We start from the raw sequence: 18868 nt of genomic DNA, 5'->3' as shown, positions 1-18868 counted from the left end.
TTCCTTCCTTCCTTCCTTCCTTCCTTCCTTCCTTCCTTCCTTCCTTCTTTCCTTCTTTCCTCCCTCCCTTCCTTCCTTCCTTCCTTCTTTCCTTCCTTCCTTCCTTCCTTCCTTCCTTCCTTCCTTCCTTCCCTCCTTCCTTCCTCCCTACCCTCCTCCTTCCTTTATTTGGTGTATAAATGTGTGTTGCACTGGTTTATTATATTAATTTTCTTTTTGTATCTTTTGAGTTTTTAAGCCTTAAGCTTATTTTGTTTTAGAGGTATTTCTTAAATTTCTGGTGGCCCCCCAACTCCCTTCAGAAACTCTGTTTTACTCTCTAGGGAATTACCCAACAGAGTGGAAAAAAGAAGTCTCTTGGCTGCTTGGAGTTGAGGAAGGGAACTGCTACTTAAACGGACTTTCAAACAATCCTGTTTTCAGTTCTGGTTCCGTAAGCACCTGATACATCAGTTTGTAAACATTTTGTGGGTTCTATGTGCAAATCAGATTGCCTCTCTGCTCTCCCCTTTGCTGGGTTTGGATTCAATTTTCTTGGGTCTGTTCAGTCAACTGTTACCCACCCACCCCTGTGCTTTCTGGTTTCCACAATGTTATTGCCGTGGCTCCTCTCCATTCACTTTAGTCTCATAGGTTTATGCTTTTAAAAAATCACTTTACTGTTGTTTGGGTGGATTTGGAGCAAGAACAGAGGTAAATGCTGCATTCAACCTGCTATTTTAAAATAAAAGTCTTAGGACTTTCAGGACAGCCAGGGAAGACATTATTATCTCCAGTTTACAAGTTAGAAGCGGAGTTCAAATTGCTTACCAAGACTATATAATATATGATGTTGAATCTAAAGCTTGTATTCAGTTCTTCTGACTCTACTCTTTTCACTAACTTCCTGAAAAAGAAGACTGTGTAACATAGTTATTAAATGCATAGTCTTTGGCACCAGAGACCTAGATATGAGTCCAGGTTTTGCCTCGTGATAGCTGAATGCTTATGACAGATTGTTTAGTTTCACTACCCTGGAAGTTCCTCGTCTATAAAATGGGGATGGTAGCAACAGCTTGACCTCACCATAGTGTTGTGAGGATTCAATTAGACAATGCATGTAAAGTACCCAGCTGAGTCTCTGGCATATAGTGAGTGCTCCCTTATTACTATAATGGAAAAATTGAAATGATAAGATGTAATAACGATTTGCAGTTTTAATTAACTGAACGATGTCCAGGGAAACTTTTAAATTAATTCTGCAGACATTTACTGAATGATTAACATGTGCACTGTGGAATGTTTATTCTTCCTTTCTCTTATATTTGAATGTTTTTATGAAAATATCTTTGATTAGCAACTACTTCAAACCTAGTTGACCTTAGGTGACAAACTTCTGAGTAAGGAGACAAGAATTAGGCAGGGTCACAGTTTTTCTCTTCACCAGTACCTAATGAAATGAACAACAAGAACAAAATTTCATTGACAAAGCCCAAAATTCACCAGCAGCTGTAACAAGGTAAAGGATAAAACTTACACATAAATTAAATGTTACCAAAAAAAGCGACCAACAAATGAAACAGAATATTCTGGTGCAGTAGGTATGTCTCCTCACCCTGCCCCTATTCCTCAAAGCAGACTGAGAGGAAATAAGGGTGTGATGGGGAGTTGACAGCTTTCTGAGTATTCTCGCTAATACCATTATTAATACGTGAAGAATTCTGAGGGTGTAGATAAGTAACGCTGGGGAGCATGGAGAGATGAGGGAATCCAAGAAAATTGTTTTAGATAGAAGCCTCCATAAACCACATGGGACCTCAGTGGAGACAATAAGTTCCCCCCCTCCCGGAGCTTTCCATTTCCCAGGTAAACAGGCTGAGCAAAAGAACTGATACAAGTTATGCTTGAGGGTTCTACCACCGGTGACTGGTTAGACTGGGCTGGGATAGGCTGTTTAACAGGATCTTACAAGAGAGTAGAGCTAATAAGGGCATCACTCAGCTCTAACTTCCCTCTTTTCTTTCCCTTATCCTGCATCCTCATGTTAGAGAAAGTTAGTTAGAAAACAACTCCAAACTCTTAAACTGAGGGAGGAAAAACTGGCATATATCAGAGCAAAGTGAAAGTCTGAAAGTTCTGTCTGAAAGCATGAACTGGATGAACTATAGTGACATGACCATCTTTCAAGGATGGTAGAAACATGATTTTTGAAAAACAGATGAAGGATCTAGTTCAGATGAAAACAACTGTTAAGGAAAAACTGGAGCTGGACAGTAGTTAAAGTGATTAAAAACAGATTTTATTCAGAAAAACTATTCAGGGGAAAAGAGACCTCAGTATAAAAACTAGGCTCAATTCTGAATACAACAAGGAAAAGTGGGAATTTATAATCAAGGAGCAGAGTGGGGACGAGGTGGGTGGTTAGTGGATGAAAAATTACTAAGAAGAAACATCAGTGATAAGGGGAGATTCTGGCTAAACCAGCCTAACAAGATTCTTGCTAAAGATGGGCCAAAGTGATCAAACATCATCTGGGGAATAGTAGGAGATGAAGAATTTGGTAAAATGTTGAAGATGATCAGATACTGAGTTTAGGGGGATTCTAGCTAAACTGACTTAACAGATTCTTGCTAAAACTGGGTGATGCAGAGATAAACAAAATTCCAAAAGATGGAAAAAAGTTCAAAAGTCAAGACTAATTGGGAAGGGGATTCAGCAGACCCTGACTAAAGTTTGGTCAAGGAGAGATTGTTTGTCACAACCCAGAGAAGAGAAGAATATTCTTTAAAGTTTATTTATTTCAGTAATCTCTACACCTAACCTGGGGCTCAAAGTCACCACCCAAAGATCAAGAGTTGCATGCTCTTCTGATTGAGCCAGCTAGGCACCCTGAGAAGCATATTCGTTATGAATGTTTTCTGCTATAGACTCAGTAAGAAATAGTATTCAATAAATAAAAAGTCCAGGATAAGACATTAAAACAACAGAATAATTTAGGGGCGCCTGGTTGGCTCAGTCAGTGAAGCATGTGACTCTTGATCTTGGGGTTGTAGATTCAACAGCAAGGAACAAAATAGACTTGACTGAAAATCAGGTTAATGGCATGGAGGAAAGACTTGAGACAGACACAATGAATGAAGAGAGAAAGGCCACAGAGATTTGAGAATTAAAAAAAAAAAAAGAAATCTATAGTCAAATATGATCCAGTATTGGGCTAACTGGTGTCCTGAAGGAAGAGAACACAACAAATTCAAAGATAATAAGAGCTATTGTTCAGAAAACTACCCATCTTATACCAGGGAAAATTGATTTAGAAAAATTGAAATCAAGATATATTCTGATTAAGTTCTTGACCCTCAGGGTTAAATATATAAATCCTTCAGGTATCTTTTTTTTTTTTTTTTTTAAGATTTTATTTATTGGGCGCCTGGGTGGCTCAGTTGGTTAAGCGACTGCCTTCAGCTCAGGTCATGATCCTGGAGTCCCTGGATCGAGTCCCGCATTGGGCTCCCTACTTGGCAGGGAGTCTGCTTCGCCCTCTGACCCTCCTCTCTCTCATGTGCTCTCTCTCTCTCTCATTCTGTCTCTCAAATAAATAAATAAAATCTTTAAAAAAAATAAAGATTTTATTTATTTATTTGACAGAGAAAGACACAGCGAGAGAGGGAACACAAGCAGGGGGAGTGGGAGAGGAAGAAGCAGGCTTCCCGCTGAGCAGGGAGCCCTATGTGGGGCTCGATCCCAGGACCGGGGATCATGACCTGAGCCGAAGGTAGACACCTAACGGCTGAGCCACCCAGGCGCCCCCTTCAGGTATCTTGAAAGAAAAAAAAAAATCATATGTGGGAAAAGTTTGATTCATCTGAGATTTTCCCATAGCAAATGTTAGGAAAAAAGACAAAGGAGTGAGGGCTATAAAATTCTGAGAGAAAGAAAGTGAAGAAAGAAGCATTTCTATGCAAGTATTTGTTCAGTATAAATGCAACAGGTAGATAAGAATGAACTCAGGTAACACCCTCCCCCCCCAAAACCCCAAATAATCCAATTAAAAAATGGGCAGAAGACATGAACAGATATTTCTCCAAAGAAGACATACAGATGGCCAACAGACACATGAAAAGATATTCAACATCACTGATCATCAGGGAAATACAAATCACAACTACAATAAGGTATCACCTCACACCTGTCAGAATGGCTAAAATCAAAAACTCAAGAAACAACTGGGGTTGGCGAGGATGTGGAGAAAATGGAATGCTCATGCACTGTTGGTGGGAATGCAAACTGGTGCAGTCATTCTGGAAAACAGTATGGCGGTTCCTCAAAAAGTTAAAAATAGGATTACCATATGATCCAGTAATCATACTACTGGGTATTTACCAGAAGAACACAAAAACACTAATGTGAAGGGATACATGCACCCCATATTTACTGCAGCATTATTTACAATAGCCAAATTATGGAAGCATCCCAAGTGTCCATTGATTGATGAATGGTTAAAGAAGACATGGTATATATATATAATGGAATATTACTCAGCCATAAGAAAGAATGAAATCTTGCCATTTGCAACAATATGGTGGAGCTAGAGAGTATAATGCTAAGCAAAATAAATCAGTCAGAGGAAGACAAATACCATATGATTTCACTCATGTGGTATTTAAGAAACAAGACAAACAAGCAAAGGGAGAGAGAGAGAGAGAGAGAGAGAGAGAGAGAGAAATCAAGAAACAGACTCTTAATTATAGAGAACAACCTGATGGTTACCCGAGGGGAGTTAGGTGAGAGGATGGGTGAAATAGTGATGGGGATTAAGGAGTGCACTTGTTCTGATGAGCACCAAGTGACGTATGGAATTGTGGAATCACTATATTTTACACCTGAAACTAATAAAAACACTGTATGTAAAAAAAAAAAGGGAGAAGAAAAACGGAAAAGAAAAACCAAAGGCATTGTGGCCATTGGCCATTCTTAAACTACTTAGCAAAGAAATCCCACCTACCAGGACATGAATGAATAATAATAAGGCCTCCAGGGGGTGCCTGGGTGGCACAGTCAGTTAGACGTTGGACCCTTGGTTTCAGCTCAGGTCCTTATCTCAGGATCATGAGATAGAGCCCCTAGTAGCGTTCCTAGTCTGCTTGAGATTCTCTCTCCCTCTTCCTCTGCCCCTCCTGCTTGTGCTCTCTCTCTCTCTCAAATAAATGCATAAATCTTTAAAAATAAAAAATAAAACCTCCAGGAATGGTGAATCTGGAGGATAAAAGGACAGGTGGTAAGCACTGAATCCATCTGAATATAGAAGTGAGATTAAACAACTAGAAGAAATATGGTTGCTATAGGCATAAGTATTATAAAACCCTGATAAAACAAATAATATAAACCACAAAAATTGGGAGTTGGAGTCAGTTTGAGAGGAAGTACACTAATGTTAATTATTTCATTTTGCAGGGCAAGTTGTCAATTGACACTATTAATAAAGAAATATGGGCTGTTCTGATTTCTTCATATTTATATATTTTCTTTGCCCATATTCCTTTTGCTTCTATCTTTGCTGCCTTTCTCTTTTATATATATATTTTAACCAATGTGTGTTGAATATTAATCTACATAAACCGAATACTTAATATTGTTGAAGTAATTCTGCAGTTTTCATGGAACTGTAAATTCTATGAAGATTGGGAATGTGTTTTATTCTTCTTTGAATTCTCTCAGCACCTGGCATGGGGACTTGCACATAGTAGACCATTAATACATTTTTTTTGAATAAATGAACTAACTTGCTTTGTTTCATATACATTTTGTTGCTAGAACAATGGCTGAAGACTGGCTGGAAATACAAGGAAAATGAACCATAATTGGAAATTATAATAAAGCCTGTCACCCGCATCTGAGAGACCTATTATAAATGCTTCTGATGCCTCGTTAAGGACATTCTATTGTTTTCAGAATGCCTTTCCCCCCTAGTAAATAATCTCCTCTTTCTGTAATGTAATCATTGACACTGCTATCAAAATGATCAGTTCCAAACACAGATCTGATCCTGTCATTTCTCTGCTTAAAAACCTGCAATGCCCCCCCCCCCCCCCCCCCAGTCTGTACAACAGAGTCCAAATTCCTAACTATGGCACCGAAGGTCCTAGATGTTCTGGCCTCAGTCCACTTTTTCCTAGCCAATGCATCCCACATGCTATCCATCCAGGGGTACTTGCAATTTCTGAAACATGCTATACATACTTGTGCTTCTATGTCTTTGCTCATGTTGTTTCCTCTATTTAAAATGTGACTCCTCATCCCATATCTTGCTCTTCTGCTATCTGCAGGCATCACCATACTAGTCTTTTTCTAGGGACTCAACTCAAATGCTTTCTCTGTAAGACTTTGCTGTCTCCCATGCTTAAATAATTTACCATTTGTTGTTCTCTTGTAGTGCTTTGCTCATGCTCCATGTATGGTATGATAGCTAATTGTTTATATACCTAACCCTCTCTCCTAGATTGTGAACTTCTTGGTTTGTACATTTCATTTTCCCATATTCTTTCGGCTATGTCTCATGTTTTCTAGAAAGCTGACACAGAGTATGTGCCTAACACATAGTAAATGCTCAATAAATGTAGTTTGGAATAAAAAAACACAGGCACTTATATTTCCACATAAAAATACACATTAAAAAATTCTTCTAAGTACAATGGGGCTAAACTGAAAATCCTAAGAGTTGGTAGAAGATGGAAAAACTGTCTGTTAAACCATAGGTGAATTCTGTCCTGATTAAAAAAAAAAAGACTTGAACATTTCTTCAGAGGTAGACTGTTCTGGAAAAACTACATGAATTGTTCAACCTCTCCTATTAAAGCAGGTATACATTTATTATTCTTGGAAAACTATAACTTGAGTATAGATGCTTTTAGTCTGTGAAGCTGGGTGCTCCACTTGGATATGCAAATCTGTGTGTGTGGAGCTGGAGCTTTGCTTCCGCAGACATTGCTGCATGAGAGAAGAGAAAAACTGTTTCTTTTCTCTCTGTAGATGTAGACTGCATATGTGTCAATATATTGTTTCTGTGACGATGTGAATGTCTTCCTTTGAGCCCTTGCTCTGAGGAGTGCGAAAGCTGAGATCTAAAAGATATAGGCAAACAAGGACAGGCATGATCATTACTACTTACTGGAGAAATAATTATGCAAAGGGACTGGACTGGTTTTGGCGAAGCTCTACCTGGACCTACCTGTAAAGACTGAATGACTCAGTCTTTGTGAGAAATGTGCTGATGTTGGACAGTTAATGCTCTTAAGGCAATGGCCCAGTTGGGTCAAAGGTCAAGGTCATACCCCTGGCGATGGGAGGTGGGGTCTCCTCTAAAGGAGTAGATATTCCCAAGTCAGTCATCCTAGTGAGAGGCAGCAAGTCGGACAGAAAATGGGACTTTGAAAATGGACTTTAAATTGGATAAGGAGAGTTGTTTTCTTCTCTGAGCTTCTTCTCTCTGTGGTTGAGCCCGAATGCCCAAGACATGGTCAGGGGAACTCTTGATGGAGAGGGAAGCTGTCATCAGCCACATGGACCCTGGGTGCAAGCTCAACAATAAAGCCCATGAGGGCTTTGAGAGTAGCCATGTCATAACTGCAGGTTACTCTGGATTATTCTTCCTTTCTAACATTGTTACATAACACTGGTCTTAGTTGTGCTGTAAGGAGACTTTGATGGGAAGAACCTGCATTTGTGATGTCCTGGAGAAGAGAGGGCAATGCTTTTTTCTGCCAGGTCCCAAGATACTGGTGAAAGGTGCATTGGCTGGAGAGAGATCAGTGTCCCAGAATATCAGGGTATGGGACATCTGAAGTAGAGGCAGGAGTAATTCAGTTATTTCAGGCATATGTTGGTGATACCATCTGCCCTAGGGACTCCTCAACAGGAAAGAAGGGAGAGAAACTTTATTTTTTTAAAGATTTTATTTATTTGACAGAGAGAGAGATCACAAGTAGGGGGGGCAGAGGGAGAGGGAGAAGCAGGCTCCTGGCTGAGCAGGGAGCCCGATGTGGGACTCCATCCCAGGACCCTGGGATCACGACCCAAGCCGAAGACAGACATTTAACCGACTGAGCCACCCAGGTGCCCCAGGGAGAGGAACTTTAAAGGGGGCTTATATCCTAATAATTTGGAAGGTGGAAGCTCAGTCATTGTAGTTTGGAGTTTTAAATAGGGCCTCCTTTACACTAAAAAATTCATGAAAGCTATGATGCTCTGATTAACAAGGGCACATGAGGCCTTTTATTGAACAAAGCCTTATTATACTGGACATCCTGCTCAAAAGACTTGAGAAAAACAAAGAAAAACAAAATATACCTCAGTTTGATTTTATATGAGTCTTCTCTGTTTAGTTTCCCTTAGGCTTCTGCTCTTGATCCCCGTATAGGTGTACATTTAACCAGAAACTGATAGGTGCTTTTCTTCCATTATGGATCCATCCTCTGTTTTCCTCACAAAGTGTTCTGATTAAGTGAGTAAGGGAGCGTTTGAAGCTCTTTCTGGATATTACATATATGCATGGGTGAATATCTAACTGGTCTTTCAATGAGGTGAGCATCTAGGTTGACATGATTTTCTTAGGTTGAACAGGAATGTTACTTAACACGTTGGCATAACAGCCACAATCTCATCCCTGTTGATTGCATCTCTGGTCATACTCTGAAAAAAGACTGCATTCAGTTCCTTAGAGCTTTTCTGGATTCATGGTGTTTGCCTTTTTATTCTAACAGCTGCTTATTTGCATAACCTGTTAAAGACATTTCCCTACCGTCAAACTACTGGGCTTCCTCTAGCTTCTTGGACATTTTTTCTTGCTCTTGTAGATTCTGTAAACAAATAGCAACTTTTGCCTTCAACATAAGTTCTGCTTGCCTGAAATCTTTCATTATCTTCTCCCAACTACACAACAAAGCTGAATTTTGTAGAATATCACTTTGGCATATTAATAATTTCATGTGTCCAAGGCCTTCCTGAAATTCTTAGTTTCTTCATAGATCTTTCCCTGGGACTTAGACACTATAAAATAGCTAATTTACTTCATGCAACAAACACTTATTGAATACCTACTATGTTGCACACCCAGGCTGCCTATTGGGGCTACATAGTAGAGGAATTCACATTTGGTTTGAAGCCTAGACTATCTGACTCACTGTTCTAGTTTCTTAACTCCTCCAGGATTACCTTGAAAAGTCAAACCTCCTCTTATGACTGCTGAATGCCACAAAGGAGATTGCAACTAAGAAGGAGAGCAATCCAGGTTACTGAGGTGATTACTGAAGAGGGGGAGGGTCCCATGCAAAAAATTGGGGAGAAATACTGGAATCCAAGGACACTAGGGAAGAAGCATACTTTATCTTTTTAAGGTTTTAAGCCCAACGGAGGACTCAAGCTCAGGACCCCCTCACCCCCATCAAGGGTCACATGTTCTAGGGACTGAGATAGCCCAGAACCACCCCCCTCCAGGGGACCTACTTTAAAGGTCAGATGTTTTCTAAGTTAATGTAGGGTTTCATTTTTGTTATGTGTTTGTTATCCTATAAACAAGACCAGTATAAATGAAAATGCGAAATTATGCATATTTTATTATTTTTCAGTTAATATATTTATTGCAGCATTGTGTTGATATGATTCTTTTATATAACATTTCCTTCCATCAAAAAATTTTGAGGAAGAATATTATGTTTCTTGGTGAAGTTTTCGTAAAGAACATGAGGTCTCTAGAATGTGGGGTCACAAAGGGCAGGAGACAATTTTTTTTTCTTTGCGATATATACCTCCTGACATACTCCGGTGTTTTGTTGAGGAGGTCTGAAGATACGGTAATTCTAGTTCTGAAGGAGCAAGGAAAGGACCCATCACTGCCTCTGCACCCTACCAGCTGAAGGAGCACACCTCAGTCTCCTCCTTTTGTCTTCTGAAAATAAAATAAAAGGGAGGCATAGGATGTTAGAGTGGAGGGTTTCCTAGGGGTTAAACCCGGGTGCTTAAAAAACCCTTGCGAACCCTACAGCTTTTACTTAAGTAGCTCCTGTAAAACAGATGTTCTCCGAAATAAGAGAGCTGGAGCAGACACGCCCGTCTGGCCGACTTGGGGTACAGCTCAGGTGGGGGCAGCCGCCTGGTCCGGAGCTGAAGGTGCCTACGTTCTGCAGGTGCGGTGATTTTTATCTCGCACCGCCCCGGCTCCCGAGAGGGCGGGACTCGCGGCGTTGCAGAGCGTGGGACTTGACCCCTGAAGCCCGAGTCTAAACGTATTCCACGCAGCAGACATTTATCTGGCCGGGTGCCCACACCTGGCCCGGGGGAGGGGAAACAGCTTCTAGAGGAACCGCAGAGAGGAGAGGAGCCCCTCGTTTGGGACGCCAGAGGGCTGGTCCCGCTAGGCTCTGTCCGACTGCTTTCCCGTGATTGCTTTCGTCACCTGTCCATCATCCCAGTGCCCTATTTCTATTGGCTCAACAGTGTGCCACTCGGTTCCGCCGCGCTGACCCCCATTGGCCCTTCTCCGGCCGAGGCCCCGCCCCACGAGCTGGGCATGGGGAGTAGGGCGCGGAAGAGAGAGAGCGGAGCGCTTGCTCTGGGCTGGGGGGAGGCGGTGGCGGAGAAGGAGGAGGAGAAGAAGGAGGAGCTGGGCCAGCAGGAGGCAGCGGCCGCGACCGGGCTGGGGTGATGGTGCAGGTGCCCGGGGCCCGCGCGGAGCTGCCCGGCTGAGGGGCGCCTGGTCCGGGGTCCGCAGCGCCGCCGCGTCTTTCCCGGCGGCGGGCGGGCGGGAAGATGCTGAGCAGGTTGATGAGCGGCAGCAGCAGGAGCCTGGAGCGCGAGTACAGCTGCACCGTGCGGCTGCTGGACGACAGCGAGTACACCTGCACCATCCAGGTCAGTGCTGCGCTGCCCTGCCCGCGGGACCCCGAGTCTGGCTAACTTGGCCCGCGGCCGCCTCCCGAGGTCGCCGCAGACCCCAGTGCTTTGTCCGTCCCTGGCTGCGGCGGCCAGCCCCGGTGCAGAGCGCCTCCGCCCGAGACCCGGTCCGGGGCGGGGTACCGGGCGCTCGGCGCAGCTGCGGTGAGAGTCCCTCCGTCCCGGACCCTCAGCTCGCTCCCTGCCCTCTCCCAGGGTGAGGGCGCCCCATCCTGGCTCCTCGAGCCTGCCGGGGTGGGGAGCATCTTCCGCGGGCGTCCGGAGGGAGGCGGGCAGGGCGGGAGGCTCCTACCCGGGCCGCCCCGTCGGGGGGCTCAGGCTTTGGCTCTCTGGCCAGGCAAGGACCGCTGGCCGGCGTTTCTTATCTATCTTTGGTTGGAAGGATAATGCTGTATGTCATAATCACCCGCCCCCCCTCCCCACCCCGGCATTTGTGAATCAGAGCTCTCAGAAGGTAAAAGTGAACGCGCAGCCCATGCAGAGTGGCCTATGGAAGGGAGACCAGCCCTCTGGGTTCCTGAGATTAGGCCCCCCTCCCGCCTTTCGCTCCCCAGATCTCATTGTGTTGGGCAATTTTGAGGGGGGCGTGAGGTAAAGATTTAGCAACAAGTACCAGAGATTTGAGGGTTGACTGTGGCGAGAAAGAATAGGTGACTTACAAAAAACGCCAACAATATGTTAATGCTTCGCAGCATTTCTTCAGAACCTGGTATTTTGGAAGGGATTTTTACAACCTCTTGCTTATGTTTTTTTTCACTACTGCCGTGTGGCACGTCTGGAGTAGTAGTCTTTCCCAGGAATGCAGTCACAGTCCTCTCTCCTCCTCTGTAAAGTCAGAGATAGGAACATTGACAATGCTCCGGTGTTCAGTTCAGCAGCCGAAGGATCCTGCGCTCGCTGCCGGAAACTGCTCTTTCTGGAGAAGCAAATAGAGTTGGACCCGGAGGGGTCTCACCTGATCCCTTGCCTTTGCAGCAAGAAACCAGAGGGGGCTTCTCGCCTCAGATGTGGCAGACAAAAACTGTCGGCCTCTGGTCCTACCCTCTTTGTCTCCCGTCCCGTCCCCCCCCATTTATTTTTTTGCTGACAATGCTCAATAGCGGAAAACAGCGGTGTGTGAGAAAGACGCTGGGTAGTGGATGAGAGCGGCTGCCCTCTGCTGACTCCGTGCTCATTTCAGCCTTCTCTCCACTTTACCTTTTTTTTTTTTTCGTTTTACAAGCAGATGCTATTTTTTTTTTTAATTAACAGTGATTTTAAAACAAGTTGAAAATGAGACTTATCATTCTCCAGTTTGGTGATGGTAGTGGTTTTGTTTTCCTCTCCCTCCACCTCTTCATTTTTTTCCTTCATCATTATCAACATTTAAAGGTCCTCAGACTCTAGAGACATCAAAATCATCTTGATGACATGTCTCCACTTTCCCTTTTCTCCCACTCCCCAAACCAGCTCTGGGTATAAGTGCTGACTGCCGCCAAAGATCCAGGAGGGCAGAGAAAGGGAACAAAATCTCTTTTTTAAGGCCACTTAAATACAGATTAAACAGTCATAACGACGCTAGCCATCAAATGAAAGGATTTTTGTAGTTGAATATGATAGATGTTCTGTTATTATTTCCTTACTGAATGAGTGGCATGCTACTTTTTGTTTCTATTGTATCTTTATTTGTCGTGTACAGTTCTTTTTTTGTTTTTCAGTGGGGGAGGAGAAGGCATTGACTTGACATATTCACTATTTGAATACATTGTCTAGAGCTTTTAAAGTTTTTATCCTTTCGTTTTAAAATTTAAAGCATTTACACGATAGCATATCAACGGCAGTGTGAGATTTAGACTTTGTGAGTCCTAAAAATACTTTGGGGTATATGGTGAAATAAAATTTCTGGGGCAGGTCATTAACTTTTGCCAAGGTATAGAGTACAAATGAAACGCAATTCACATCACCACTCCACTAGTGGCAGTCTTGTGATTTTAAGGTACCACAATAAGACAACTAGTTATTTTTCCCAGTTGGTGGAACCTCTGAAGTTGGTTGATTGGTATTATAGTTGTGGGTAATTTTTATTGCCATTGAGAAAAATAATATTTTTCGGTCAAGCAGGACTTACTGGGTTTATGCTTGTTATATCTTGCTATGGTTGTGTTTATTTTCCTGCTGGTCTTATTTTACATTATTACAATTTAATGTGTTATAAAAATTTAGGCCACAGAAAAATAAGCTTGGTGTAACATGACTATACTGTAGTGAGTGTCCACTGTCTAGACATGTTAATGATAGTGCACTGTGATTCTTTAGTGAAAATTAAACACAGGAATTCTGAAGTTTATGTAATATTGTCAGTCTTTGGCACCACTACTGTGAATTGCTTTTGTTTTTACCCAATGTGAGGAAAGGTTAAAAAAAAAAAAAAAGACAGGATCTTATGTGAAATTAATATTTTGTGCAGATAGCTTTTTTGAGCTTTTAGAGATTGAGCTTTTCTTAGCAACTTTCTCCCCCTTATCCATTTCTGTAGTTTGTGTTTGTGCATGCACTTATTTGTCAAACATTGGACATAGAGTCTTTTAAATCAGTATGGAAAGAAACTGTGAGCTACTTGCTAGATTAAAGCAATATTCCTAATATTTTAGGAATTGCTGTACAGTATATTTTTAAAAATTTTTGGTGATAGTTTGGAATCATTTTCCTTAAAGTACTGTTTGCCATATTTTTCTTTAAATAAGGTATATATTTTAGAAAGATTTCAGTACTTCTTGAGATAATCAGAGAACACTTAGGGGATTAGAGAGTCAGAAATGTATCACTGGGTTAGAGCCATAATAGCCACATTTAGTAAATTTCAGTTGTAGAAAATTCTGTCAAAGTATTGGTCTTGTCTTTCATATTGCACCAGTTATACCGCTCTGGCATTTAGAATGTGATTATTAAGGTAAGGAAAATGCCTTATATCCTCTCAATGAAGGTTGCCACAGTTACCAGACTATTCTTTTATTCTTTCTGATATGCAAATGTATTTGTAGATCATGAGAAATGAAAGTATACATAGGAGGCTTGTAATATAATTGCTCCCCTGTGAAGAACATTGCTAACAGCTCCCTGCCAGTTTTGAAGGTCATTGCCTCATAAATGCAGATCTGGTCCATATTTTTCACACATCTGTTTCATTTATGAATATCTGCACTTATTTACCACATTTACTACCCTACTTTGTTATTTTATTTGGGAGCAAATAGGAAAAACGAAAAGGCTACCTAATATCTTTGAACTCAGTATATCAAATGGAATCATTTAAATGCTTAGACATGTAATATCCTAAGTAATAGATTTTTAACTATCTTTTGAGTTATAATAGTTTATAAAATATTAAGAATATATATTACGGAAGTGCCAGTAGAAATATGTACCAAAAATACATATTTTCAAGTCAGAAATATTAATCACTTTTTTCTGATTACTGAAAAGTAAAGCTGCCCCAGAAATGAATTTGATTTTACTGGGAACACATTAAAATAACAACTGACCAAGCAGCTAGCTTAAATTTGTTTTTGCAGTTAAATGAGGTACTACCAGAAGTAAAATGCCGGTGTACAGAAACCGTTCTATAGTGCAACCAAAATCGGGACTTGATTGTGTCTCAGCCATTCAGTAACTGTGGGACCTAGGGTAAGGGAGTGAATACTGGGGGAGAGAACAAATGTATTGAGCCCTGTACTTGCCAGGTGCCCCGCTTGTGCTATTTTCTCACTAAACTCACAACAGCATATGGATTCGTTATACACCCATTGTACCAGCTGAAGAAAATAAGATTGTGGATTGGTGGGAGAGCTGATGTTTCTTGAATGGCCAACTCTACTACGCTTTCTGTGAGGTGTTTTGCTTATACCTTACATCAACTATTTGAGAAGTAGGTGGTAGTATCTTCATTTTACAGATGAAAGGCTTGGATGAAGGAACTTGGTCAAAGCTAGTAGGTGGCTGGACTATATTTAAACCCTGGTCATTTTGTCTCTAAATCCCATCTTTGTTCTATTCTTTCTGACTCCCTAAGTTATTTCACCTGTCTGTAACCATAATTTCCTCATCTGTAAAATGGTAATAATACTTATTTCACAGTAAAGAAAAAATTATTTGGTAATGTCATTACAAATAATAACATTTAAACAGACTAATATACATTGTGCCTTGTTCTATCAAATCAAAAATAGGATTGAGAAAATTTTTGAAAATAAACATTAAGTCTCCTCAAAATGATTTTTTTAAAAGATTTTATTTATTTGAGAGAGAGAGAGAGTCTGTGTGAGTGTGGGGGAGGGGAAAAGGGAGAGGGAGAGAACCTTAAGCAGACTCCCTGCTGAGCACAGAGACAGCTCCGGGCTCCATCCCTTGACCGTGAGATCATAACCGGAGCAGAAACCAAGAGCGGGCACCTAACTGACTGAGCCACCAGGTGCCCCTACTTAAAAATTTCTGATTGGCTCAGGTCATGATCTCAGGGTCCTAGGATCAAGTCCCCCTTACGCTCCCTGCTCAGTGGGGAGTCTGCTTCTCCCTCTGCCCCTCCCTCCCACTCATGCTCTCTCTGTCAAATAAATAAAATCTTTAAAAAAAAGATTTCTGATTAATCTCAGTGAAATTATAAAATTCAAGGCTGGAACAACTGGATTCTGTAGTAGAACTCTTCTCTAAAATTCAAGAGTTCAGGGGGCACTTGGGTGGCTCAGTGGGTTAAGCATCTGCCTACAGCTCAGGTCATGATCCCAGGGTCCTGGGCTCCAACTCCACATTGGGCTCCCTGCTCAGGGGGGAGCCTGCTTCTCCCTCTCCCTATGTCCTCTCCCCACTCATTCTCTATCTCAGATAAATAAATAAAATCTTTAAAAAAATAAAATTCAAGAGTTAAGGTTTGCTTTCCTTTGATCCTACCAAGTCTTTGGCTTTAGAGGGGCATTTGCTTCAAGGACCTACAGTGATTTGTCTTTTCTAAGAACTTCTACTTTATACTTTGTAAGTAAAATCCTTGCTTTCATTAATGCAAAAGGGATGTTGTTAGAGAATTAAGGTAATTGTATTGACAGAAAAACACAAAGCTGTTGTATTTTCATGAATATTGGTTCTTTTAAAAACTTTGTTTTTAAAAGGTAATTATGGTGTCTCAGAATCTGTTACAATAGCAAGTCAGACTCTAATTCTTGAAACTAAGTTCCAAAATTAGCCTTCTAGAATCCTGAAAGTACTTGTACTCTATTTCTTAATTTGTATATATAAAATGTTCATTGTATAAAACTAAGGCAGATCAATCTTTTAGGACAGAGGGTAAATTCTAGATGTGTATTTGTGCTCTCGTTCTTTCTCTTTTTGAAAAAGTTTGATTTAAGGAAGTGTCAGTGGCATCCAAGAGAAACCTAGAAACATTCACCACAGCCGATTTTACTCAAGGGTATTTGTATGAATTTGCATTCTATTAAGTGCTTGGAATGAATATGCTGGATGAGGCAATTCAACATAGTGTATAATAAAAGAGCATGTGGGTTTTGAGTCCTCTGTTACATTGCCCAGAGACTTGTTGATCGTCTGTGCTAGCATTAATATTCACTCTTAAAAAAAAGTTTGCCAAGATAAAATAAGACAACCTGAAGACCAAAAAATAGTCATTTTTGTTATACATTTGTAGTGGTTTATGTATAGGCATTAAAAATGTGCAACCCAAAATAAGCAAGGTTTTAGTTAGATACTATAATAGTTAGATACTATAATCACTATGGTAAAATATTTTGGATTATTTTAATACCTATTTTCTGGTAGATTATACTTTAGAATTTTTAAAGGAGTAAGAGGAAACTATAAATTTTAAACCCTAGGAATTATACCACAGTGCCTTACGTGGTTGTAGTTCAATAAATATTTGTTCTGATTTGTTTGTGCTCCATGATGGCTGTGTTAACTCCAACACTTAAACATTTCTTGTGCCTGACAACAATAAACATTTTCTAACAACTGTATAAGGCTTTTTATAGTTTCAACCCATCCGATTCCAAACCACTTTGCTCTGTAGCCCCTCTCCCTGGTGAGAAGTATGGTATGTAAATGTATTTTATGGAGCCTTTGAGGTCTCTGATAACTTTCTGCAATTATCCTTTGTTGAATTAGTGGAGCTGTGGTCTAGAGCTTCTTGATTTTTTTGGTTTGTCTCTTAAGATTTCAAGCCTTTCAGGTCTCCCCTCCTCCCATCTCCACAGGTTTAGAAGGCTTAGATCCAATGAATACTGTGTAGTGCAGTGCTTCATGGGGTGTTGGAAGTCTGGCAGAATTAGGATATTGAGCATAGGGCTCACCACAGCCATAGAAACTTCCTTCATTCCTTTCCCCTAAGTCAGTGCCACGGAAAACCTCCTCCCAGCCTCATTTTCTAGCCTCTTGCCCCAACGGAAAGAGAACCATGCTTCCCACAGGTTCCTAATTATGTCTATTTTAAGCTGAATTCAATCTTCTGATAGCCTCATGTGTAACATTCTGACTCTGCAGACCCTGTTTCCTGGAGCAGCCTCCTGTGGGTCACTCTTCTTCAGCTGGTGTCTAACCAGAGCTGGTACAACAGATGTGAATCTTATGGAGGATTGGCAGCAACCTTATAGCTTCTATATCTTGCCCACGTGGTGCTCAGGGAGGAGGATGCTGCGCTCCTGGAGGCAGGTGGTAGTCATTGCCCCTGTTTTCTGCATGATACTTGGGGCTGAGGCCAACCACCTGAATGGTTCTGTCATGCAGCTGAGAACTTTGAAGAGTACTAAAGCATCTCCATGCCTATGTTGCAGAGTGAATGGTGTTTCCCTAAGAGACCCAAACATCTTGTTGTATGTTCGTTCTAGCCATGGAAGCAGACTTTCCATTCCTTTAAGACCCTAGATCTGGGCGGCCAATACAACTTTTTGAACTTGTACAAACATATTAGCAGAGCCGAAGCTAGAGTAGGGAAAGCAGTTTCTGTTGGAGGCTAACCCTTAGATTTAAATTGTAGACCTCTTGCCACCCAAGGCCACCATGCCATCCTCATTGTTGTCAATATTTTGTGCAGGATCCTCTGTATTGGTCTTTCACCAACTGTAAAGGCTGTGCTATTTCTGAGGATGGTGTTTTACTTTTGTAGTCTTTCCAGGCTAATGGTATCATATCTTAGACTTGGGAAGCAGGAACTTAGACTCTTCAGGTCCAAATTCTTCAGGCTTTTGCTTGCTACTGTCATACTAAACACCAGCTTGTGTGAATCCAGTCCTCTAAGGAGATCCTTCCGTGCCATGCTCATACAGGCAAACTAATTGGGCCACATGCTTGGCAACCACTGAGTTTGTGTACAATAGCTCCATTCACTTGTCTACAGAAAACACCCCTTTGACACTGATTATAGCTTTCATTCCCTCTCCTCTACTTCTGACTGGAGTCACTTGCATTACCATGACCTCATCTCCTGGTCCGTATTTAGAGATGCCTTGGACCATTACAGAAATGCTTTAGGACTCATTCCTGTATGTTAAGGATCATTTCAAAGCCTTAGACAACCTCTGTCCACCAAGGGAAACCGTTCTAGATCAGGACCAAACCTAGCTATTTTTATGCCTTGTTTGAGCCATCTTACTGTGTCACAACTCAGGGAGCTTTTTTCCCTTTGTAGAAATTGTGAACCTCGTTAAAAAGAAGAATGGTCTAGGGGATGAGTTAAAGCAATGGTTCTCAAAGTGTGTTTCCTGGATGAACAGCATCAGTTTCACCTGGGCACTTGTAACAAATGCAAGTTTTTGGCCCCACTGCAGAACTAGTGAATCAGAAATGTGGGGGAGGGGAGCTCAGCAGTCTGTTTTAACAAGTCAGCCAGGTAACTCTTACGCTTTTTCAGGTTTGAGAATCACTAGTACTGGTTCATACAGATTTTTAATAGGTAAAAGTGATGAGT

The 18868-nt window shown here is 41.5% G+C and overlaps 1 protein-coding gene across 5 annotated transcripts in view; it reads left to right on the top strand.

The window, feature by feature from the left end:
• The first annotated feature begins 10597 nt into the window (after nucleotides 1–10597).
• FRMD5 (FERM domain containing 5) overlaps nucleotides 10598–18868 on the top strand; it is a 315205-nt gene continuing 306934 nt past the window's right edge. For all 5 annotated transcript variants that reach the window (XM_034994201.1, XM_034994202.1, XM_034994199.1 and 2 more), the window contains exon 1: nucleotides 10598–10881. In XM_034994201.1, the coding sequence (XP_034850092.1) occupies nucleotides 10780–10881 (102 nt within the window). In that variant the 5' untranslated portion in view covers nucleotides 10598–10779. The remainder of the gene's footprint in view (nucleotides 10882–18868) is intronic.

This window comes from Mirounga leonina, unplaced genomic scaffold (assembly GCF_011800145.1).
Source record: "Mirounga leonina isolate KUSES-001 unplaced genomic scaffold, KU_Mleo_1.0 Mir_91, whole genome shotgun sequence".
NCBI classification, from domain to species: domain Eukaryota; kingdom Metazoa; phylum Chordata; class Mammalia; order Carnivora; family Phocidae; genus Mirounga; species Mirounga leonina.
The sequence above is the reverse complement of the archived record's forward strand: the minus strand, read 5'-3'. Positions and strand labels throughout refer to the sequence as shown.